At 46.2% G+C, this 25,214-nt stretch overlaps 1 protein-coding gene and 2 long non-coding RNA genes across 7 annotated transcripts; 2 read left to right on the forward strand and 1 right to left on the reverse strand.

Annotated features, from left to right (window-relative positions):
- The first annotated feature begins 8,502 nt into the window (after window positions 1–8,502).
- LOC111257134 lies at window positions 8,503–10,713 on the forward strand. 2 transcript variants are annotated; one of them, XR_002677543.1, is made up of 3 exons: window positions 8,503–8,749; window positions 8,936–10,045; window positions 10,699–10,713. It is a non-coding gene; the product is annotated as an uncharacterized LOC111257134 (long non-coding RNA). The 2 variants fall into 2 exon arrangements; XR_002677544.1 differs by having other exon boundaries at window positions 8,936–10,024.
- LOC101785271 (ABC transporter G family member 39) lies at window positions 10,415–18,131 on the reverse strand. Its single transcript, XM_004951440.3, has 23 exons — window positions 16,774–18,131; window positions 16,496–16,616; window positions 16,302–16,390; window positions 16,128–16,212; window positions 15,849–16,008; window positions 15,690–15,766; window positions 15,549–15,599; window positions 15,378–15,468; window positions 14,976–15,277; window positions 14,610–14,891; window positions 14,051–14,528; window positions 13,869–13,972; window positions 13,620–13,782; window positions 13,405–13,524; window positions 13,214–13,323; window positions 12,792–13,124; window positions 12,392–12,682; window positions 12,224–12,307; window positions 12,005–12,138; window positions 11,690–11,917; window positions 11,415–11,586; window positions 11,062–11,316; window positions 10,415–10,972 (listed from the first exon to the last, which is right to left on the reverse strand). The coding sequence occupies exons 1-23, from the start codon at window positions 17,103–17,105 to the stop codon at window positions 10,709–10,711; spliced, it is 4,326 nt and encodes a 1,441-aa protein (XP_004951497.1). The 5' UTR covers window positions 17,106–18,131; the 3' UTR covers window positions 10,415–10,708.
- Window positions 15,673–16,870, forward strand: LOC111257135. 4 transcript variants are annotated; one of them, XR_002677545.1, is made up of 5 exons: window positions 15,673–15,806; window positions 15,882–15,987; window positions 16,070–16,237; window positions 16,309–16,649; window positions 16,732–16,870. It is a non-coding gene; the product is annotated as an uncharacterized LOC111257135 (long non-coding RNA). The 4 variants fall into 4 exon arrangements; XR_002677547.1 differs by having other exon boundaries at window positions 16,337–16,649; XR_002677546.1 differs by having other exon boundaries at window positions 16,725–16,853.
- Window positions 18,132–25,214: the final 7,083 nt, after the last annotated feature.

Below are 25,214 nucleotides of genomic sequence, written 5' to 3' on the forward strand. Positions count from 1 at the left end.
GGCAGGGCCCCTTCATCATCAAAGAGGTCATTCAACCCGGCACATACCGGCTGCAGTGGGCTGACGGCTTAGGTATCCCCAACCCATGGAACATCCAGCACCTATGATGTTTCTACCCTTAGGATATAAAAGCTATGTACTCTTTCAACTTTCTCATAGTGAATAAATAAAACCTAGAGGTTCTTTGCTTACCTACTACCTTCTCGCTGGATCATGTCCATCATGTAGCCCACGGCCGACCTCAAGTCCTCCAGCTTCACCTCTAGCCCTACAATCACCACCTGATCATGTTGAGGACTATGCATTGCTGCAATCAAACACCGGTCCATATAGTTGCGCAAGTTGGCCTCATAGTCAAGTTTTTGTGATACGGCATACTCACGGTGCACGGCAATATCGTGATCTTGCTGGAGTCGGGCGTTGGCTACTACGCACTCTTTGAGGTCTCTCTTGAGGCTCTCTTCTTTCTTCTGGGCATCTACAAAGCAATGAGATTCAAGAATAAACACTGGTCACATCTAGAGGATCTGGACTCACAACAAGGATCGAAGCCGTTACCATTCAACATGGTGTCGAGGTTGCTCTGGATGTCCTTGGTTATCTTTTTCTAGTCCGTAATCTCCCAATCTTTTTATCAAATCTGCTCTGCGACATCCTCCTTGGCCTTCCTGAGCTTGGCCTCCAGGCGCTCAGTCACTAGGCTACTTTTGCCGCCGGCCTGAGTAGCATATGCCGATGCAGCCCCTTGGGGTGCATCAGATGTCCGACCCTTTGCTTGACTCTCAACGCCAGCATCCCGTGGGTTTGGCTCATTCTCCATCACCGCCTTCCTGCTCGGACGGTGGGACATAGAGATAAAGCGACGCAACATACAGACAAGCTTTCAATAACAAACGATGTCATGAAGATACTTACATCATGCTCCGCTTCACTCGGAACTTTGGGCGGAGAGGCGCTGGTAGTGGTATGGTTGGCTCCTTCTACTTTCCCCGGTGGATTTTTGTTTTCAGCCACTCCTTGACCTTTTCCACATCAGCGGCTGTTGTCTCAAGGAGCTCGGCCTTTTTCTTTTTTCGTAGCGGGGCTAGGCGAGTCGGATCCGTCGCTCACCACCCAAGATGAGGCCTTAGCCGTGGTGGCAGATGCTGCAGCTGGGGTCTCGGTTTTTGCGGCCGCCTTCTTCTTCCGCTTCTTCTTCTCCGCCTCCAGCACCTTGGACTCCGTAATCTTCCGCATGGCCTGACGCGTCCACTGCCCAACAGGAGCAGCACTTCCCACCTCCGTCCCGCTACCTTGGACTGGCATATCCTCATCGGAACCATCGAAGGAGGAGTCCAACTCCCAGTCAAGGGCAACAGGCGGTTGGTCGGCCTCGGCGGATGGACGGAGCATGGGCAGCTATTGCTCAGTGCTTCCGGGGAGCAGCACCAGATAGAAGAATTCGCACACACGACTCTAGTCAATTAGTGGGATCAGGTTAGGTAGCCACAACACAAACCAAATTAGGAATGTCAACAACCGAAACAAGAACTAACCGGATCGGCCAGCCTCTTGAGGGAGTACGCCTTTGGGCATCACTTGTTTTTGATGACCCCACAGAAGAACTCAGCTATCTGGCCAGCGACCTCTTCCCGTGTAACCTTCTGCTGTGCCCCCCGGGTTGGATCCAATGGCCCCGAGTACTCATACGCTGGCTGGACCCTGTCCTTGATCGGCTGCGTCAGCCTCTGGCAAAAGTTGATGCTCACAACCCCAACTGTGAGCCCACAACCTTTTAGGTCATCAATCTCCTTCAGCAGCTTCTTTACTTGGACCATTTATGTGGAGGTTGACAAGTTCGACCACTCCGACATTGTCAGAGGTGCATACCCGAGGTGGCGTGGTAGCTCGGGCTTCTGACTAGCGACAAGGAACCAATCCTTGTGCCACCTCTTGTTCGAGTCCTTGAGCTTCAGACCAAAATACTTCAGGATCCTCTTTGGCCGCTGTGAAAATTCACACCCACCTTTGTGGCTCCGCCAGTCCTCACGCTCAGGGACTGGGCGCCTGTTTCCGATCAGTGTGCCTCCGCGGCTCCACCAGTCCTTGCGCTTGGAGACTAGACACCTGTTTCTGGTCAGCGTGCCTCTGCGGCTCAGCCAGTCCTTGCTTTGGAAGGTTGGGCACCTACTTCAAGTCAACGTGCCTTCGCGGCTCTGCTAGTCCTCGCGCTCGGGGGCTGGGCGCCTACTTCAGGTCGGTGGATCCCTTTTATGACAGAAACAATACATCATATTCTTGACCATTGGACCGATTACTTTAATTGCTTCAATGCTCGGGGCTACTCCATATGGAGTGTGTCTTGTGATACCCTCCGTGTGCTTCCCTTTGATCTACAGGATGCCAGACATCGCGAAGCTCGGCAGTCGTATAGCCATGCGTATTTGGTCATACGCCTGTGGAAGCTACAATTTGTCTTCCTTTTTTGAGCACTGCGCAGCCTCTCCATCACTATGACGACACCGCAACTTCAGCCGAGTGCATTACAAGCTTCGTTGCGCATCCGCCAAGTTCTTGTTCGACTCCATATTGCTCAAGGGCTTGAGGGATAAGTGTACCCACGGGTCCCCACTGACCAGGATACTGGTCAAACCTGACAGGTGGGCCCGCTCAGCCATGCTGTGCGGGCCAAGGCATCAAGATGCGTGGAGCACAAGCTTTGAGGCCGGGCGAATTGATTCTTCCCGGATATCGCGAGATACTTGTTGTAGTCCGACTGAGATTGCTTTCCACATAACAACCAACTAGGATTAGATCCTATCCGATTGTGACCCTAGGTTGTCAGCCTATATAAGGTGGCCAGGGACACCCCCCTGAGGGTAACTGATCCTCAACTCAACCCAACGCATCTCGTACCAGCAATACAATTCACCATAACACAGGACGTAGGGTATTACTCTCCAGAGGCTCGAACCTGTCTAAACCCTGCGCCTTTGTGTTGCCATTCGAGTTCATGGTCTTGCAATCTCTCCAGCCTACAAATCTACAGCTTGGGCACCCCCTAGGTGGACTGCCGATCACTAAATCCGACAATACAATTCAACTTCGTAAAGGTAGCTTGCAATTGACATGCTACAGAGAGTATACTCTACTTGCAAAGATTTCAAAGGTTTAAACCATTGGCCTGGCAACAGACCAGAAAATGCTATCGCCCGTGTCTCTCCTCTCATGAGACATGGGCGGCGGAACCAGGCACCAAACCCCCTCTCCCACCTTCTCCTCTGAGGCCATGGTGGCGGCGGGGCAACAACACCAATGATGGCATCGACACATCTTAGGAATCGAGATAATGGCGAGAAATACACGCAGATCGGCAGATGTGTGTACGCTGGTGTGAGTGACAAATGCACGTTGTGTATGGGCACTCCGGCAACCCGGTGGCCAATGAATGAGGCCAACGCCGATGGCTGTCTCGCTGTCTCCCACACGTGTCTGGGCATGTGAGCAAAGCAAGGATCGATCAAGAAGGAGCAAGCTGGTGGTGCGGCACATTAGGAGGAGCACGAGCGCCTGCCCATGATCCGGCAGTGTCATCTCATCTGGTCCCAGCAAGGAGCAAGCTAACTCCGGTGGCAGCACTAACACACATACACACAAATTATGAAATTAATAAGAATCTGATCGAGGTCAGATCCCAGGCAGGATCACCCTGCTGAGTCTCCTCATGAAATTAATCTCAGGAAGGAGAACCATACGCTGCGAGAGGGCCATTGAGACCTCACAGAGAGAGAAGAAATGTTTTTCCTTACAAAATGGTGCACTCCACAAGCGAGGAAAGGGGTTACAAAGAGACTAGTCATAGTTCGGCTCAGACAAGAAGAAAGTATATACTACAGATGAACCGTAACTGTAATCAACATTCTTTCCCCATGCATGAATTGAGGTATGCTGATGCAAAACAATCCTCACATGAACTCCTGTGCAAGTACAAGTTATGCAATTGTTTCCCGAAATGCCTACCTACTTGTGCTTGGAATACCCTTTCACCCGTGCAGTTTGGACTCAATGGTAAATTGGCTAGGCATGCAGGATTTACAAGCGCCATCATCACACTTCATCGTAATTTTGATAAAGAACAAAACCTTCCTTCAACGGATTACTCCTATACTTTTGGTGGAATATTTGGAAGGAACACAATAGAGAATTTTTCAGCATGTTTCAAAGGAAGTGGCCGAAGTGGCTTCATTGATCAAAGATGATGCCCACCTCTAACAAACTGCGACAACTAGGGCGAGGTCTTCAACCAGTTCTGCACCTTCTGTGTTAGGTTTAGTTTCACATCGGAAATTGATGGTGGGGGAGCACAACATATAGGTGAGGGCAGCCCTCACCCATCATGCTAGTCTTTTAGGTTGAGTTAGGCCCAAGGTCTTATTATTGCAGGCTCTGATGGACCTGGGCCTGGTGGGGCGCTGGCTCGTGGGTATAGTGGGCCGGATCGGAATCTGCTGCGCACTCTAAACAAGTGGTATCAGAGCCGAAGGTTGGGAAACCTAGAACATCCCTGGGTCACATGGTGACGGGGGAGCCCGTGAACGTCTCCGGAGGGTCACACGGGTTGTGATGTGACCGGAGAGTTGGACTCGGGGTTTGGGATAACGTTTTCGGGGGATCGCATGGGTTGTGTGTGATAGAAGAATTAGGCCCAATGCGTATGGGGGGATTGTTAGGTTTAGTCCCATATCGAAAATTGATGGTGGGGGGGCATAACATATAGGTGGGGGCAATTCTCACCTATTAAGTTAGTCTTTTGGGTTGAGTTAGGCCCACATTCTTGTTGTTGTGGGCTCCGATGGACCTGAACCTGGTGGGACGCTAGCTCATGGGATATAGTGGGCCGGGCTGAAATCCGCTGCGCACTCTAACATTCTGTCCCAAGTTAGTTGGTATGGTTGTTTTTCTCCAAGAGTTTTTCTCCAAGAGTTGCCTTTTTTTTCCTTCTTTTAGTTATGGTTGTTATAGTCTCTGAACCCTGACAGTTTCATGTCTGAAAAACATTCATGTTAAATTATGCACCCACCACACGGCAGCTCATCTGATTGGTTCGATTATATTTGGATGGGCTGCTTTACATGGGTACCTCACACCCATAATATTAGGCCACATCATTCCATAGCTACTGCTGGTGCTCACTGACATTGATGTCTACAGGTGGTGGAGACTGGGGCATAGATGAGTGATGAGTCACAGAAAATAACATCGGGAAAACAAAATACCCAACCGTGTAGGAAAAATGAAATTTTATAATGCTCATGGAACAAGAGCTATTTTAGGTCTATCTCTAGATCATGACCCACCTGGTATGATAATGGAGTGGTAAATGATTTATGGTCCATTTTGCTTGAATGATCTATATCAATGAGCTATCACTCATTTGGTGGTAGGTCACTGTATATGATAAATCTTAATCTTGGATTTTGCTTGATGAATTATTTAAACAGGAGCCTACCTAGTAACCTAAGATTTACAAAGTGGTGAAAAATCCTACAACATGCTGCCTACATATGAGCTACTACCTATACATTAAGTCTTTTTAACCAACATGGCAGGAGCTCTGCCTTTCAATTAAGAAAGGAAAAGAAATAGTTCACAAGCACAGGCAGCCCAGTGGTCGCAAGGATAAGGTCACAAAAGAGTCGCCTCGTCAAACAAACACACCCCAGCCCTAAGTGATTAGTCAGGAAGTCTGTTTATACTCGTGACCTGTTGGGCGGTGAGGAACTCGTGCTCGAAGATCCTTCGGTTTCGTTCCTTCCAGATATTCCACGTAGTGGAGATGATGAGCAGGGCCGAGCACAAGGGTGTGCGACCGGTTCGGTCGAACAGGGTTCCCAAATTGGAGGGGCCCACCAACTGGTTGGTTAACTATAGGCCTGTGGCCCATCAGTCGATCAGTGAATTAGTCGATGGCACTGTGAGAGCCTGGCAGGCGTCAGATGGCTAGATGCCCTCTCGCAGGCGTAGGTCTGTAGGACAGGATCACAGGACGCCAGGGGCCCAGGGCCGCAGGGCGCCATCGACCAGGATGGCAGGACTCCATCCATATCCATCTGTGATCTGTCGCCTGTCTCATACGTGACCTGTCAAATACTCGAATAGTCGAATAGAATAATAGATCCATACGGCGTCCATCCTCTGTCGCAGAGATGCAGCATGTAGGTGCGCGATCGGCCTGCCGGCGATTGGGCGCTGGGCGCTAGGGCCTGCACGGATGCACCAGGACTCCATCCTTTTCGCCAATCGCCGGTACGCAGCGCCGCAGCGGCAGCGTCCTGCCGACCCTGCCGTTGGGAATCGGGATTCGGAATAACTGCAGAGAACTTTCTTTTCACCGATCGCTAGAGGTATACTAATCTAATTTCTGATCCAATTAATTTGATATATTTTATTATGATATATATCATATATTTTATTTACATTCTTATTTTTTTAGAGAGGTAGGCCTCATTTTAGAGTTTCGATTTTTGCTGGCTCGGCCCTGATGACGAGACTGTTGAAACTGCGCCTTTCATCTTCCAGAACTTGGTGAGCAGCCGCCTCCCTCCATTCCCCAATGTTGGCAAATTGTGTCGGTGGTGTATGCTGGAAGGTAATGAGGTTTTCCCAATTTAAAACCTAGGACCAAACCGCTTGGGGAAAAGGACAGGTTAGACACAAATGCAAGCAGGTTTCCATTGTTCCATTGAGCATGTCCAGCCTTGTTTTGCATGAGGATCCAAGCAAACAGTTTGCACTTGTTCTCCGAGGAACTGAGCTCTGTAGGCCGAACACGCGGAATATTTCCCATCTGTTGTCCATTTCCATTTGATCTGATCCTCCACATATGGCTGCACCAGGAGGCAAATTCCTCTACGTGTGTAAGACCTTGTAAGACTTGCTTGCTCTTCTTCTTAAATGACAGTGCAGTTCTCCTGCAAACTTTTCGAAAAAAATTCCTCTACGTGTGTTGATGTCGTTGTCTTGCCTTGGAGGGTTTTTATCCAGGTGTTGTTTTTCAGTTCCTGCTCCACTGTTTCATTTTTTTTCCTTTTGGTAAGTTCAAATAGGTGCGGCGCTAGATTTCGTATTTCGTGGAGCCTCACCGTCCAGCCAGCTGCGATGCCAGAACTTTGCCTTCTTGCCATTGCCGATGGAGATGGTTGTGGATGCATTAAAGAAAAACGATCAGCACTATTGCGAGCCTCACCGTCCAGCCAGCTGCGATGCCAGAACTTTGCCTTCTTGCCATTGCCGATGAAGATGGTTGTGGATGCATTAAAGAAAAACCGATCAGCACTATTGCAAGGGACATCTGAACCAACACATGGCTTGTAATCCTCGGTCCACTCCTGCCAAAGCCATCGCGACCAAATTTGTCAAGGTCAGTCACCCCAAGGCCACCCAAGTCTTGGGCCCGCTAACTGTCGGCCAATTCACGAGGCAATGTCCCCCATTGGCGTTCTCTTCACCCTTCCAAAGGAAAGAGCGTCGAATTTTGTCGATCTGCAGTTTCCTCAGGCATACTGCCAAAGGAAAGATGGTCAGATGGTAAGAGGCTGGGCATGCATTTTTTGCAGGGAGCGGGCATGGAGTAGCAGAGCAATGTAGCGGCATGGAAAGGCACCTCGGGTACCTGGGAAAGGCTGAAGCACAAGTTTGCTATATGTGACTTTTTTTTGTTTTATGCCGTTAGAAATGCTAAATTTGCAATACTCGTATCATGCATTTTCTAAAAGGAAACATTCATATGAATTGCATTTTCATTCCTGTGAATTAAGTACAAGCTAAAAAGTCTTTGCCACAATAAATTTTGCACACAAACTACAGGGAAAAGACCCTACAGTAGCATGACAGCGTATCGCGCAAATTAAAAGTTGACAGCGCAGATCGTTTTCAGACATTGAACCCCAATCGCATTCCTCCACCTGTTTTTTGCTATCGATAGTTATGTCATTTTTCGTTGCCTCTTTAATAAGCAAATGACATCTTCTTTTGAGGCCTAAAATATCTCAAAGCCTAAAACGAAGGAGGGACGACACTGCCTTCCATTTCCATTTGTTGCAGCTTGCAAGAGTTTCATTTTAGAAAATGCAAACTTGTTCCAGCCTTTGCATAGTTTACACACATCCTGACTACTTTCAACTTTTCAAGAGCTAATGCACTGTCATTCTGTCAAAGGTCTACTTATCCACACTGCCAGCCAGCACATCCCTATCTGCTAGTATCTCACAGTGACATTTGAGGCCATCTTCCAAGGTATCTCCTTGCCAAAAATCTGCATACCCGTGGCTTTGGACAATTGGTTGGGAGCACAATGATTGCCAAACGAGCTTATCACTAAGAGATCACACAGAAAAAAAAAATCTGAAACATTAATGCATGTCGACTGTCAAAATGCTGATTCCTGAAAATCAAAATATTATTGCACATTTTTAGTGTCAATTAACGTTGAAACAACCTGATAGGGAGCAAGGGGTTAGGTAAGCTACATATGCTGTAGCCAGCCTTCTCCTTATATACCACACTAGAACGGGTGCACTTGCACAAACAAGCCACTCCTCCCACCACCTTCTTCTTCTTCTTTTTTATCAGCAGACTGCGGTGTTCCTTTCGGTCGCGAAGAAGAAGCGGCCGCAACAATGGATGAGCCTTTCCAGGGCGAGGACCGGAACCTGTCGGCCGTGGATCACGTCAAGAAGCGCCATCACGAGAAGGGCTTCTTCTATGCCTGGTCAGTAAGATCACCACAAGCTACTCGATGAGTTGCTCTGCAGAAAACTATCCACGTACAACTGCAAGCAGCAAGCATCTGCAGAGTCTCATGTTCTGCACAAGTGTCGTCGAAGCAAATTTACACGTTCATAAGTAAGATGCATCATGGTGATATTGATTCTTTCTATTTGGTTGTTGCTTGCAGCGCCTTCACGCTGTGCTGCTGCTTCTGCTGCTACGAGGCCTGCGAGCACTGCCTGGAGTTCTTCTGTTGCTGCTGCAAGAAGGACGATTAGGATCGGTCCAGGCATTATTCAGCCAATTCCGTCGTCGCGCCATGATCAGTTCGTTGTGGATACGTTTCGTCTGTGAAGAATTGTGATCAATCTGGAATTGTTCATCGAAATAAAGCATGCCGTGATTGGTGTAAACTCTACGTTAACCGTAGTGAGTTCGGTGAAGCAGCTGTAAATCTGTTATTGGTTTGCCATGTCAGCACGCTGGTAATATATTACACCCTTGTGTATAGAAAAGGTTGCTTGTGTTATCGTTCTCCTACTCCCTATTTCTTTCCTGAACTTACTGGCATGTAGATTTTTATGCTTCTGCAAGGCTAGGGATGCAGAGTTGCAGAACTCCATCATTCAGTGGATGGATCACAGATGCGGTGGTTGGTGTGTCGTGGTCTGTTCCTGTTGCTTATGATGCGCTCTTGCCATCTTCCTTGCTCATCTGATATTCACAGGAAAGGAAGGATGTCTGGTCTTTCAGCGGTTTCAGATTATTCAGTTCAGAACAGTTAGATTTTACCTACGGGAGCATAAATCCAGAGAGAAAGCTTTAGAACCTCCATTTCTAACGTGATTATTTTCCTAAAAAAAGGACAGGACAAGCAAACTGAATCCAATCTCGCCGTCTTGCCAAAACTTTGCCAAACATTTACTACTGTGTGGTTTGAATCCAACGAAATTTGATCAGTCCGCATCCGTTCGTTGCAGTCGAGGCCCACTCCCACTTCCTTCTCTTCGGTAAACCCGAAAGGCCCAAAACCCAAACGGGCCAGCACCCGCCCAAACCCCTACCGAGCCGGAGTAAGCGCAAACTCCGAGGCGGCCGGCATTGGTCCTCGTGCGCGGGCGGCGGACAGTTCCGGCGGTCGGGGTCGGGAGCAACTAGGCTCTTGCCTCTCCGGTGGCTTCTTTCGCGCCTCGCCTGCGGTGGCGGTTCCGTCTTCGTCCGGCCGGGATGGGCTGCGCCGCTGCGGCGGCTGGCGCAATGTGAGCTACAGCTGCAGGTGCGAAGCTGGTGAGCTGTGGTAATCTCGCGTCCTATGCTTCTATATTAATCACAGTTCTACGCTGTAAAATGCGATCCATTTCGATCTAGAACAAGCGCGCGGATGGGGGAAGACCGGAAGAGGTTGGTTTGGGATTTACTTTGACGTTGGTGGGTGGTGGCAATCGGGAATTAGCATCCTGGGTCCTGGCAAGGAATTTAGAGAAGAGTCCTTTGATTAGTCCTGGGTGCTAATCGGGTTCATGTTTTCAGCAATTTAGGATCCCTAGTCATCTAGCGGCAGAATTTCTGTTCATCGGCAGTGAGAAGGATGCTACCTTAGATTAATTTGGAGAAGAATCTTCTGATCTGGTCGGCTATCAATAAAGAGAAGTAAAAGAATGCAACATCATGCCAATTGCCCATCTTTAATTTATGGAGGCAAAGTATCAGTTGGACCAGGTATAAAATCAATGGAAAACTTTACATTGAACTCAACTATGCACAATCTACATACAATTTGCACATAGGCCCCTTTTTGTTCAGTACAGGCCAAACTGATTGGAAAACGAAAATGATGTTAACTACCGAGAAATAAAACAAATTCTACATCTGTATACTCTCTCATTATCTTACATTGCTGCAGTGCCTATATACTGAAAATGAACTGAAGCAACACTGGATCTTTTTTAGGCGGCTTCGCTTATCTTCTTTGGAAGTTGAAGACTTTGATGGAGAAGGCAAAGACAAAAGCGAAGAGAACTGTGAATCCAACAACAGCAGTAGCTACATAACCCAATTGGTCATGATGGAACCCAAAGAATCTGTTGACAAAATCTTTCACTGTTTCCCCATCGTCTTCCAGCGTAACATGTGTGATATCTCCAAATTGTGAGGCCACAAGTCCATATAGCGTCCAAGCCACCGGACATGCCCATGAGTACCATCTCCACCATATTGGTATCCTCTGCAACCCAGCAGTGTATGCTTCAGCATCAACAATACAGAGAAAATTGAGTTGTTGCAATGTACAAGGAGTTAGACTTGGACACTTACCGGTCGAGGGATAAGGAAGCCAGCAAAGATATTCCATATTGCGTAGAATGCAGTTGAGACTATGGCAGCAATGTCACTGTTTGGTGTCATGGCGACTGCCATCATGCCGTAGAACGTGAAGTACATGAAGGTGAAGAACATGAAGAAAATATACCAGAAGAACTTCACAACTGTCCAGTCAAAGCCAATAAGGCTGTAGACAATGAGACCATAGATGGCTGTCTGAAGGAAGATGTGTGGGATCTCAATAAGAACCTGTTGAAAGGAAGAACAGGTTACAATTCAGCAGTAGATTAAAGGAAGAACAATGCAATTATTTCCCTTTATTTGAATCTTCAGTTACGACCAGTTACCTGTGCAAAAGCATAGGGTAGAGCAGAGTACATGCCAGCTGCCTTTTCTCGGTAGAAAACTGTTCGCTCAACATCTACAATTGGTTGCACAGTTTGACCATTCTGAATTCCAATGAAAAGAACTGCTGCATACATGGATCCCAAAGAATTGAACAGGTCCTGCCTATTGCCACTGAAAGGAAGAACAAAAGAACAGTTAAGTTTCTTTGTCACAGTATGACAACATGGATTAGGTCATTCAAGTGTCAGTTGGAGCTGTAAGCAAGGGCACTCACATTTTCTTGCCTAAGTTTAAGAAGATTGTTCCGAAGATGAGGGCTATAACTGTCGTGAAGAAGATTCTAGTCGCAGTGTATGAAGGATTTCTCCAGTAAGATTTGTGCTGCTTCCACAGGCAAGCCATGCATTGTGTAAGGAAGGACTGTGAGTACTGGGTTGGGAAGTACAAGTCCTTGGACCCAGGTGGAGGTGTGCTTAGTTCACTAATTAAAGCTTTGTTCCTCCTGCAAATAATGCATCCCAATCAGTGACATGGAACACATCATAGATAAAAGAGAAACGCCATGTGAGGTGGATGTCACTGAACATACCGGTATAGGTCAGAGTTTCTGTATACTTCGGCAAAGTTGATCCCAAGGATATCTTCTTGAGCTAAGGTGGTCACTTCCAACATCCATGTTGCAGGGTTGTAACCATCCTTGATTTTCCTCACTCCTTGTATTCCCTACATTTGAAGCACCAAGCAAAGGTTATCATGTGTGTCATAAGTCGGAAGTTGAATGTTTTGTTCAGTGAGTACTGAAGCTCACCTCAAAGTAGTCAATCAAATCGCACGAGTTGCGTCCCAAGGGGCCAACATATATTTCTTCCCCTCCTCGTTTCATCAGGAATAGCTGTGGAAGTACAAGTATGATATATGAGAGTTGCGTTCAAGATTACCACTGAAAGCTCCCAATTTCATGATCATCACAACTTACCTCATCAAAAGCTTCAAAGATGTCAATGCTGGGCTGATGGATTGTGCAGACAACTGTCCTTCCTGTGTCCACTGTGTTCCGGACTGTCCTCATCACAATTGCAGCTGCCCTGGCATCTAGTCCTGAAGTTGGTTCATCCATGAATATGATGGATGGGTTGGCAACAAGCTCAACGGCAATAGTGAGCCTCTTTCGCTGTTCAGTGGATAAACCATTTACTCCTGGCAGTCCCACCAATGCTCCCCTCAGTGGTGTTAACTCCACGAGTTCCATCACTTCTTCCACAAACATCTGCATCCATGAAGTGATCCAATTAGCCAAGTATTCTAATTATAGTTTGCAATGCAAAATGGTAATGAATCGCTTATGAGCTAGCGAAATGAATGTCCTTTTCACCTACCTTTCTTGCTTCTGAGTCTACTTCTGGGGGCAACCGGAGCCATGCTGAGTACAGGAGGGATTCGTAGACAGTGACATGTGGAGAGTGGATATCATTTTGCTCACAGTAGCCAGCAATCCGAGCAAAGGTCTCTTGCTTCTTTGGGTATCCAGAGATGGAAATGTCTCCCTCAATGTAACCACCAGTTTTCCTTCCCGCCAACACATCCATCAGGGTAGTCTTACCGGCTCCACTGACTCCCATCAGTGCTGTAAGGACTCCTGGTCTGAAGGCTCCGCTTACACCCTTCAGCAGCAGTAACCTGTCTTCAGTAATACCTTTATCTTTCATTTCCTGTCAAAAATCCATTGAATTAATACTTATTATTTAGTGTTATCAGTTTCTATGTTAAAGATAAGACAGATTTTCTGTTTTGTGCTTACCTGAGGCATGTCCACGGAATATTTGACATTGTCAAAGGTGATTGACAATGGTGTAAATGGAAGTACCATTCCTCTCTTCCTGGTGTCAGCTCCAACTATTTCTCCTCTTCCTGCATTTGTTAGACTTGTAAGAATGCAACAATGGCATGTTCATTTAAAATGTGTTGCACGGGAATCTGCTTTGGACTGACCATTAGGAGAAATCTGGGAATCTGTTCCAAGCTGCAGCAGCTCGACATTTTGACCGGTACGGTTTACATGCTTCTCCTGCAGTTCCTCTTCAGAAACAACAGTTTGACCTTTTCCAAGTGCTGTTGTTTTGAGAACGACGTTAGTGACAACTGACAAACATAAGATGCTTTGCTTTGTATGAATTAATCTACTTTTGAGCTGAGAAGGTACTCACGGTCAAGCCAGTCGAGGAACAAAACAAAGAGTACGTTGAAGAGCATGATGTACCCAAGCAATGCGCCGACACCGATCCAGTACCAGTTTGGGTCGACAAAGATGCCACGCGCCTTCAGGATTTGGACACCAAGTGTGTCATTGCTTATTTTCGGATCAACAACCTGCATAAATTTTGAGATTGTTTGTCAGTTATCTATCTGAACTACAGAGTGATCACGCTTGGATTGCTTCAGAGAAGCTGCATTACCATCTGCCAGCTGTGGCCTAGGAACTCATTATTGGCTATGGCATTCTGTGCATACATCAGAGGGGAGGACCAGTAGCCCCAAATCCACCATTTCTTGATATTATCTGCAGATGGAGATAGAGAAACTCAGTTCCATGCTCTGGATAGTATCTAAACAAGGTCTGAACGGAGACTTGACATACCTCTTGCTATCAAAAAGCCACCAAGAATCAGAAGAACAAGCTGAGCGAATGACCCAAATGTGTCTGCGACAACCATTTCTCTTCCTAATGCAGCAAGAAGCCGGAAAAGACCAGATGCCATCTGGCTGATCAGTACAAGCAGCAGGTAATGGCGGAAGAACCTTTCGATATTTGGGTCAAAGCCAATGACATAGTAAGTCATTCCAAGCCACACAGCGCATTCCAAGAATGATATTGGGATCTTGAGCACCCATGTAGGCAATGCATAAGCCCATGATGGATAGAAGAGGAGGTCCCTCTGCTTATAGAATATCGGCAGCTTTGCAATGCTCATGGCAAGCTCAGCGAAACCATTGAACAAATGTGTGACTAGGCCAAGGAACATTGCTCCCAGAAATATCACTCCATCTTCAACACTGCGTCGATGCATTGTCGTGCGCAGGAAGACCGTCATTGCAATGGTTCCAAGGATTATGAGCTGGTACAAATATGGTACACTCATCAGTATTTGCTATCTGAATTCGGTAGTTGAGAAGATTTCAGGAAGCAGGATACGTACCTGGACTACTTTGAAGATGTAAACAAACGAGTTCCTCTTCATCAGCAGCCACTCCCTAGAGCAGCATGCCTTGAGAAGCTCCATCTTGCTGATACCATACTTGGACGTTGTGAGAGCTGCAGGATGGTTCCTGGTTCGATCAAAGGGCACCTTGAGGTCTGATCCTAGCTTACGCCCAACATGGAATGCTTTGAATGCCTCTGCGAAGTCATTAACTGAGACGTATCGGTATGGTTCATCTCTCCGACACCAGTACTGATGCTGATCCTTCCTAGACGTAACCTGTGATACCACAAAAGGAAAACACTGAGTTTGGAGTTCCAAATCACAAATGTACAACTAACATAATTCTTCTGGATCACTCACTTCTTGCAGGAAGTCCGCAACACCTTTTCTCTCTGGACATTTGAAGCCCATGGCCTCAAAGAATTCAAGGACATTCTCCCGAGGACCCTGGTATACAATTTGGCCCTCAGAGAGAAGAACAATGTCATCAAAGAGCTCATATGTTTCAGGTGCAGGCTGAAGCAATGCGATAAGTGCAGTTCCACCAAGGATGTGGACCGACTGCCTTAGAGAGTTGACTATCTGATACGTCGTGGAGCTGTCCAGGCCGGTGGAGATTTCGTCCATGAATAGCGCCTTAGCTGGCCCAACAAGCATCTCACCTGTAACAATTCAACAAGTCAATAGTCAGATTTTTCGGTCAGGTTCAAACTTCGAAGGGCTTGATGCACATATCATTCTGTAACTGCAGATTGCACATACCTGTTGTGACACGCTTCTTTTGTCCTCCTGAGATACCTCTGATCATGGAGTCCCCAACCATTGTATCTGCACAGATCTCCAGACCCAGAATCTGCAAAAGAAATACAAATACTGTTAGGGAGGCATATCCATTTCTCCTGCTGCTTTTTGTATAGGGTTTTCTTTACTCACTTTGAGGATGTAATCTGTGACCACGCTCTCCTGACCTTCCACAGAGATAGCCTGTTTGCACAGAAGAGCACAATAACTTTGAGTGCCACTTGTTACTTCCAACGTAAATACAGGGTTTGATTCGAATTAAATGAATTATACCTTCATGTAAACATCGATATCAGGATCTGGCTTAATGTTGGCTTCTTTCTCCCTTCTTGAGAGCTCCGTAAGCATGTCTGTGTAATTCAAAACACCATAAGGTTCACTCTACCAAAGGTAAGCAAATCTTTGTTCCTTTTCAGTGCCCATGTTACGTACCATAACGTGTTCCAACTCCTTGGCATCTTGCAGAGAAGGCAAGTGTTTCCCGGACTGTCATTTCGCCGACGTGAACATCGTGCTGACCGATGTATGCCGATGTCCGCTGAGGGACAAACTCATCCATGTCATGCCCATTGTAAGTCACTCTTCCTGACACCTGGAAATTTCCATTACAAGTTCATCCATGTTAAACTTACAGCCAGTTTTATCTCTAATAGTCTTTTGCCTGAAGATCAGAACAACTCAAACTCAAGAAAATACGCAAGATGTTGGTACCTTCAGAGTTGAGTCAAGTTTCCCTGCCAAAGCTAGAAGTAGACTCGTTTTCCCAGATCCAGGAGGTCCAAGCAACAAAGACATCCTGAAGAAATTCCACAATCCACATGGTGAGTACAGTCCAATTAGAGAAAAACTCAAATCTTGCATATTTCAAATTCTTTGGTTTCTTACCTGCCAGGCCTTATGATTCCACTGATGTCATGAAGGATGGAGATGGGCCTCTTCCCGCTCGAAACGATGCGCAGAGCACTTAGCGCATCCTGTGATAGGAGCGGGTCAATGGGGTCAGAAGCTGAAGAAACTTGACGATTGCACGTTTTCCATGGCTAGGAAGCATTCATGAAGCTGCCAATGCAGATGCGTACCATGACTTTGTTGGAGAAGAAGTTGGTGAACGTTGGGACGCCCCGGTTGCCGACGTAGGCCTCCGCGTCAATGTTGAGGTGCTCAAACCGTACTTCTATTGTCGGATTGTCAATCCCAACTCTGCAAGTCCAACGAAAATCATGAATAAATCGAGTAGGTACACAGCACGAAATGCTTATTCTTAACGTGCTGCTGCATAATGAAATGGTTTCTGAAATTTTTCTGAAGCGATCAGGATTTCAGAAAGAACTGAAGCAGAGTCGTCAGTGCTTTTTACCGCTCCATGCGGTCGCGGAGCTTGAGGAGGAATCGCTCGTTGTCCTCCTCGGCGGTGCGGATGAGGCGCTCGATGAGGTTCTTGCGCTCCTGCATGCCGAGCCCCTGGATGTCCACCTCCTCAACGCCGCCGGCCGCCGCCCCCGTGAGGATGCCCTTGCGCATGCGATCGTAGGTGGGCAGCTTCTCGATGGCCGCCCACCGCAGCGCCTCCTCGTCGTCCTCCTCCCTCGTCGACCTCCCGAACGCGTCGCTCCGGCCGGACGCCCGCCACGACGACGCCGTCCGCCGCAGGCTCCCGCCCGCGATGCTCCCCATCCGCACTAAATCCATCCCTTCCTGTGCCCGATCAACTCGGCCTCGTCAACTCCTCCGTTCTTGGGATTTGGGGGGCTCTTCTTCCTTCAATTGACAAACCTCGTTCTTGCTCGATCCTTGCTTCTTGCAGGTTGCGCTAGCTCTTCAGCTTTGCTGTGATGTTCTCGTGGAGAAGAAGAGGAAGACGAGGAAGAAGAAGAAGAGACAGAGCTGCGGGTGTTTTGATGAACGGGGAGATGGCGATGCGGGTATAAATACGAGCGCGCTCCCGTTCCCGCGCCCGGCGAGGCGATTGGCGGCGTGCGCGAATTAATCCTCGGTGGCGGGCGCGGAGGTCGCTTGATTCGCGGGAAATTATTTGGCCGTTAGAGTGGAGTAGTTTTTCATTTCCTCTTTTCCTATTACGAGTCCAGCGTAAACAGTTTGACCGTTTGAATGGGCTGGGCCTGCTCGCGGCTTGACCGGGCGCCAGGCGCCTCTGCCTGACCCGGGCACTACGGGTCAAGAGCGGCGAAGGACTCGTGCAGTGCATGCCGTCCATCTGCGGATCTACGGTTGTGGAGATCACGGTTTCGTGGGCCCGGGGAGCTTGATTCCGTACGGCATCCGGCAGGGGGTCAGTGCTCAGGTCAGCCGTGGAGCGGTGCAGGTAAACATCACCTGTGAGCATGTTTTCACTGTCACTGCAACGAGAATGGCTTCAGCAAATGGGAAATTGAGTTTCTTTTTTAGAAAATGGGAATAGTATGAACCCTCACAATCTGTTTGGTAAACTGCCCAAGAGAGTCTCTAAGATTTCTATCGATGACAGTATGTATGTCATTGCCAATTATATGCCATAACTAGATAATGCATTAATTAAGTTTTTTTTTGCAAATGAAATTAATGTAGGGCCCAATATTATAATTTTATTTTGAGGACGCCCAATATTACAAATTTATAACTCCAACGTCGTCTGCAGGTTATTAGGACCAACACAAATGTGGATTAGTATTTATTCACTATAATAACTAGGCCAATCCTCTTCATGCGGCAAGTCACAATTATAAAATGTAAGTAATACGTATGATCATGAAAATATTGATATGTCCCTGCCAAATCCACATGCAGATTTCTATACCTACTCGAGCACCCAACATCTAAATAGGAAGAAACCTTTTGATGTTACGATGATATTCACCGGTCACCACGTTTCTAATCTAACTTCTAGAGGAGGCATTTGACTTCATCATGTACGGTCTCGCCGAGGGTCAGAGCGCACGTACACTAAGGTACTAGGTACACCAGTAGGTGTGCTTGTCCCAAGCTCGGTCCGTTCCTGTATTGGTAACCCGATGTCTTCCGGGAGAACTCTCTCGCATTGTTTTCGTCACTGACGCGTTCCTGTAGGTGTGTTTGCTCGTCGCGTCACTGACGTACAGCTCCCCCGATCCAGCCGGTCTTCTGCTGCCGTCACGACGAGGGTAGCCACGCACCCGTACGTGTTAATCCTGGGCGACCAAACAAAAAAGTCAAGAGACCGCCACACACCACAGCGTCAGGAGGGTCATGCATGGACTCATGGAACTTGGAAGCGGTCAAGATGGGCCTGCTGCGCCTGTGCGTGCCGGCGGGTTCGGCCGCCAACAGGTCAAACATGGCTTGCTCTACTCTACTGTGCTGCTGTTGCAACGGAATGCTCCAACGACAGAGACTTGCTCAAGTCTCCTCTCTTCCTCTCTCTGGACGGAATAATCATACGGAACTTTTTTTTTGATAATTCGAATAACGGAATTGAGTAGGGAGTAGCAGCACTGCTTCGAGTGGAAGCATGCGTGCAGCTGTCCTTTGCTGTCGTCGTTTCTTTAAAAAAAAAAAAAAAGAAATCAGCTGTCCATCGTTGAGACGGTCCTACTAGCGCGACACCCTGATAGACGACCTTGACGTGGCCGGGTTCGGCGGTCGCCAGTGGCCCAACTCGCCGGGGGCCCGCCCGCCAGCCAGGGTAACGGTGCCCAGGCACTGATCTGACGACCGGCCGGCCGGCCGCCGCCCACGGCGAAGTCCTTCGTCGCCGTTGCCGGCGGCCTCGTTGCCTGTTGGCCGGCCCGGCCTCGCCGCCATTTTCCATCGAGGGATGACGTGCGCGCCGATGGCAGAGTCCAGTGCGTACCTCGCTCGGCTCTCATATGCCAACAAAGAATCCACGAGCCTCGCCAAGGATTCATCGCCCAAGATACTGTTGACGACGACAAGGTCAAGCTCGCACGACGGAACTGGTTGACACATCGCGGGCGGAACTTTACCGTATCATCAGCCATAGTCGGGGCCGTCCAATAAATTCGATTTGCAAGAGACGTCTGGACCACGTACAATATATAACGATCAGCAAATGTTCGACCACTCGTTTCCGGACGGATCCTTACATAGCATTGATCGCCACTTACGTAAGCACGGGCTCGGCCCGGGTGGATAGGATATGCTTTCTTTTTCTTTTTTTGAATAATATTCCCATGAAACAAAAAAAATAGAAAAATCTAGATAATTCATTTAATTCACGAAAAATACTCAAAATATCCTGACAATTTCAGGAAAAATCCTAGAGATAGATTGGGATATGAGGAATCTAAATAAAATATCTGGAGCTCGAGAAAAGACTTATAGAACTCTCCAATAAATGGACAAAGCCCTAGAAAGGTGAGAATAAATTCCGAAAAATCTGGAAAATTTTCAAAAAAATCCTAATCATCAAATAAACGCATTTTAAAACCATTTTCACACAAGGAAAAAGAAAATTCAACCGGCATGAATGCAACACACAAGAACCTATAGTTCATTAAGTTAATTTAGAAAAAAAATTGTATTGCCTAATTCAACAAAAAATCTTAAGACCTTAAATGAACTCATATAAAATCTAGAATACTCTAATAATTTTTATTAAATTGCAAAAGGTTAGATTTAAGGTGTTACAATATAATGGCATATTATGAAATCATGTCATACTGGAATGAGTAAGAGCCATTATCTGTTTGATTCATCGGAATCGTTCTGGTTCTAAGTAAGTTCCTGAAGAAGAAGAAAATAACAAATCTACAAAACAAATCCTTAAAGTGAAGCCTACTCAAATTAAACAAATGACCTATAGGCAAGCAAGAGACTATGCAATTGTTAACATTATAAACTAGAACATCATCATCAGGCCAGAATCTGCACAATAGAAGCAGCAAGCTTATAGAAAGATAAATTGTTGCATGCCTGCCGAGAATCATCGCTATTGCACATTGCACAATACTAGAATTTCACTACACAAGCAACAAGCTTATAGAAAAACTGATTGACCCGGCTCAAGTATCATAGAGCGTCATGTCATTCTTGCAACAATACCAAAATAGGATAGAGGGTGCTTGCAATGATACCAAAATAAGATAGAGGATGCTCATGTTCTTGGCTGAGTAAAAGGTGCACCAATTAATATCCGAAATAAGCTACAGCTCCACAAGGTTCGACACCAGAATAAAGCAATACTTTGTAATTAGGTGATAACGCCATAGAATTGCTTAGACAACATCTCGTTGTGTTAACACATCTGAACGCTACGCTCTTCGCAGGGATCTTGCTGAGGTTTTGACCAATTGAGCTAAAAGAGTATGGAGTTTATCTACCAATGAGTGACTTATATATCAAACTAACTACTTATTATACATTACAAAAAAGCTTATTATAATTTGAAGTAGTTCTAAACATCAATGAAACAAGATAGTGGAAAACACACCATATCACAAACATCAATAGATATTTATGCATTTGTCTATAAACTTAGTCAAAGACAAGTTTGGCTGACAAAGCTAAAACGACTTATAGTTTGGGATGAAGGGAGTTATAATTTGAGGTAATCTATAGTTATAATCATTAATGAAACTGTTGTGGTTAGCCCTGTGAAAATCATATCTAAGAACAAACATCAAATTGACCTATAGTTTCCCTATTCTTCTGATGGCTACAGATTAACCCAACAAGCAAGCAGTGCACAAAAAATTGCAAAATCTGTATGGGGAATCACATTGTGTTTACCTTGGTAAGAAATATAGCTTGTTGGGATGAGATAGCTTTCACATTTTGTGAAATTGTGCCCTAGCTATGATCCAGCTTCTTGTGCCCTAAATTGCAACATAACAAGCTCAGAAACACACAAAAACGCTAGATACAAAGAAACTACACACTCAGATAGATAGGAAGTGACCTGCTTTAGCACGGGAGAATCAAGTAACGTGTTGCTGCCTGGAACAAATAAGTCCTGAATTGAAACATAGAACTCATGAATAATATAAGCAGAGAAACTATAAAACTCATATAAAGAGATTAAATTGTATTAAGTAGTCTATTTTATACATGATTCTGCACTACGGGAATCTGTTGTGTTCAGTAAAGTATAACACAATCATTTAAATTATGTTCCCCCACTTTGATTAGTTTAAACTTGTTAAGATAAGACTAACGATAGCAACAAAGATTCTTTATGTGGGAGCGGTCCTCTCACAGATAAATTGTTTATACCATTATACCTTATACACATCCTGCCATGAGATGGCAAATATGTGGTGAACAATATCCCTAAAGACACATAAGCATATGCTAAGCATGATAAGAGGCACAAGATTTTCAGCCACTTCAATCCAGTAAAGGTGGAACAATTTAAGATGTGGATGATAAGTGGGATGAAATATAAAATTGTTAATTGCAAAGCCAGCTATAGGACATGGGATCTTGTCGGCCAAGGTCGGTGGCGGCCACTGAGTCCATCAAGCAAGAGAGGATGTTGACGAAGTGACGATGCGCGGGGGCCGACGGTCATCCCCCTCTTGGTCGCCACAGATCGAAGCAGCGTCGTCCTTGTCGCTGCCACCATGGCAATCGATCCCTCTCTTGCAGGCAAGTAAAGAGGGATGAATCAATCCTGAGATGAATCTCTCTATATTACCTTATTGTGCTAATAACAGATAACACCTTGTACAAGCCATTGTATTTGTATCAGCACTTTAGTAGCTAGGGAGCTTAATTGTGTAACTTGGGAAGTCATTCCCAAATCCTTGTATGAGTTCTATCAAAAAGCAATTCTGTCCAAATACTATGGGTGGCGGGGCAGGTTGAACGTCTGGAATCTCTAGCATATGGGCTTGCTTCTTCTACTTCCTGGGCCGAGCCTGGCTGGCCCCGCAACACATATGTGGGCTTCTGGCATTAAAATGAATTGTGGGGCATTTGTGTTCTTATCCCAGCCTCCATAGGTGGCGCTTGCAACTCAAAAAAGATTGTGTTCTTATCCCCTGCTTTAAAGGGTAATTGTGATTTTGCCCTCAACTGTCTTGTGAATAGTTGAGAATTAAATCACAAAATTAAAAAAATGTAGGTAAATATACCTATGCACTTCAGAGTAGGGGCAACATCGCAAAAAACCAAAAAGAATTCACCACTGCGATCAATTTTGCGTCAAATGCCATTACAAATTTACAATCCTATACTATGAAGTCCCATGATTTGCATTTCTTATTTAATTATTTTCTTAACAAAGCAAACCAAATGCTCTGGTGGTGACTGCATATTATGTCTTCGACTACGTTATGGCTTGACCTACAAGAGTCGAGACTGGTCTCAAAAGCATCAACACACAAGTATAGAACTATAGAACAAATGAACAATCTAGTTTTGCAACTTAGAGAAAATAGCAAGCTTAGCCACAACCCTCTTCAACCAAGATACAATTGACAATTAGAGTAGGAGCAGTGGCGGAGCCAGCCATGGCCCCTGGTGGGGCCCTTCTTCTTCCTCTCTCTTCTTCTTACTCCTTTCTCTTCAAAAATGGAGGGGGGCTCAGGGGGGGCTCCATTGTTTTTTAGGTGATAGGGGGCTTGAGGCCCGCCCCCCTCGACCCACCGCTGGATCCGCTGCTGAGTAGGAGCATTTCGAAAGTCAAGCCTTGTTGCTTGCTCATGGGCTGAGCTTTACCATATCAGGAACAGTCTGGACCACAATTGCAGCAAATGAGCAGCCACTAGTTTACTTATCCTCACATAACTTTAACATTGCTCGATACTTTACATTACAGTTCAAGTACATGGCAAATGTAAGGTAGCTACAAGCCTAAGCTACCTACACATCTTAATCTTGGGGTTGAATATGTGTCCTTTGGCACTCCTCCACAGCTTTTATCAGAATTGACCTCTCTCTACGAAGAGCATTCACTTCGTCGATCAATGCTTCCAATCTCAGCTTCACCAAAAAATACAAAAAATTCGCAATACCAAACATCACAAAGGAAGCTACTTTGGTGAGAGTTAGCAATGATGCAACCTCTGCCCTGACCTGGAGCTGGTGGCTGCCTGTGTAGCATGGACACTTGGTAGCCTATAGAGGCTCGGTCTGCGGCCAGGCGGCGGTGCGTTTCGCACAGCTGTGTCACCGGGACACCGGCCTCCCTAGCGTGGTGGCTTTTTGCAGGCCTCGCGCGGCAATGGCGGCCTTGCCAAGAACGAAGATGGTGGCCCTCCTCCTGCGGGAGTCTTCGAAGGAAACTCTGCCCAGATCCTAGTCGGGCAGCGGTGGCAGCGATGTCGCATCCCCCCTGGAGGCGCTGTCTAGAAGACCCTATCGCTTTGGGGGCTACTGGCTTGGGTGTCTCGCTTCGGCCATCCTAGCTGCACTGCGAGTCATTGATCACCTCACCAAAGGCGTGTCTACGTTGTGTGGTGGTTTGGTCGGCGACGGCGAAGGTGCAGCCGCGACAAGCTTGTTAGTAGAGTGAGTTTGGTTAGTAGAGGGGACTAGTAGAGTTAGTTAGCGGAGTAGAGTTAGTTTAGCGGAGAGATGTCTATATTTGTGCACCAACTTGTAAGCTGGTAACCCCTTCAGTAATTAAACCGGGCGGATGCCTTTGATCGGAAAAAAAACAATATATAATGAAAGAAATCGAATACATAGATGTAATGTACTCTAGTCAATGTAGCTCCGGTTTGTTTCTATATTAGAATATATCTATTAAATCCAACATATATTATCATACTACAAAAGTATTTCATAGAAACTTCTGTCCATATGATGTTTATATTTGAAAAGTAAATATCTAGAAGTTACCGACAGCCAAAGTTTGACCATACCTTTCAAGATGTCGAATTTGTGGCTAGCTTAGAGGGATTAAACCGTATTGCAGTAATCTATTATATATCTGATTCTGCGGGAATACACTGTAATCACTTAAACATAAACACAATCATTTTACTTTTGTTTTTCCCCCTTTGATCAGTTGAAACTTGCAAAGAGAAGACTAACGGTGGCAACAAAGATCATTACGTGGGAGTACTCTCTCTCTCAAAAAAATTATTCATGCCATACCTTATACATCCAACTATCCCTTAGGCACAAGCGTATACTAAAAGCATGACAAGAGGCCCAAGATTTTCGGCCACACCAATCCAGTAAAGGTGGAACGATTTAAGAGGTGGTCAATCGGGTACTAGGTTCTTGAGAAAGAAAGAAGCTGGTTTGAATGGGCCACACGTACATGCGCATGATATCTGGGATGAAATACAAGAGCCGGTTGTAGGAGATGCGTACCTTGTTATTGATTGGCGGCGGCGGCGTTGATCCGCTAGGTGCAGAAGAAGAAGAGCTATGATGACGGGAGCCTGTTGGCCAAGTTCGGCGGGCACGGAGTCCATATCGCAAGAGATGATGTTGACGAAGCGGCGGTGCGTGGGGGGCGACGACGGCCATCCCCATCTTGGTCGCCGCAGATCGAAGGAGCGCGGCCCCTGCCGCTGCGGCCACGAAAGTATGAAACGATCGATCCCTCCCTTGGCCGGCGAGTAACGAGGGACGAAAGAAATCCCGAGACGTATCTCTCTACGAGCACTCCCCAAATCTGCGTACTCTGTTTGCAATTTTACAATGTACTACTTCCTTCTTTTCAAATGGTAAACTATTCCAACTTTATTAAATAGTCAAACTATTTTATGTTTGATCAAAATTATTAAGAGGGTAAAAAAATTTGTGGCATCAAATAAATATACTATGAAAATATATTTAATAAATAAATTAATAATATTTATTTGGTTAATATTTTATTGTATAAATTTGGTTAATGCTTTGACT

This window comes from Setaria italica, chromosome I (genome assembly GCF_000263155.2).
Source record: "Setaria italica strain Yugu1 chromosome I, Setaria_italica_v2.0, whole genome shotgun sequence".
Lineage (NCBI taxonomy): Eukaryota > Viridiplantae > Streptophyta > Magnoliopsida > Poales > Poaceae > Setaria > Setaria italica.

Bases quoted from the DNA above. Each gene is read 5' to 3' on its own strand.
- LOC101785271 (XM_004951440.3), bottom strand. From the start codon at position 17,105: ATGGATTTAGTGCGGATGGGGAGCATCGCGGGCGGGAGCCTGCGGCGG. The intron at 16,213-16,301 runs GTAAGAAACCAA...GAATTTCTTCAG, and splicing joins GGAATCATAAGGCCTGGCAG to GATGTCTTTGTTGCTTGGAC. The intron at 11,587-11,689 runs GTGAGTGCCCTT...TCTTCCTTTCAG, and splicing joins TTAAACTTAGGCAAGAAAAT to TGGCAATAGGCAGGACCTGT.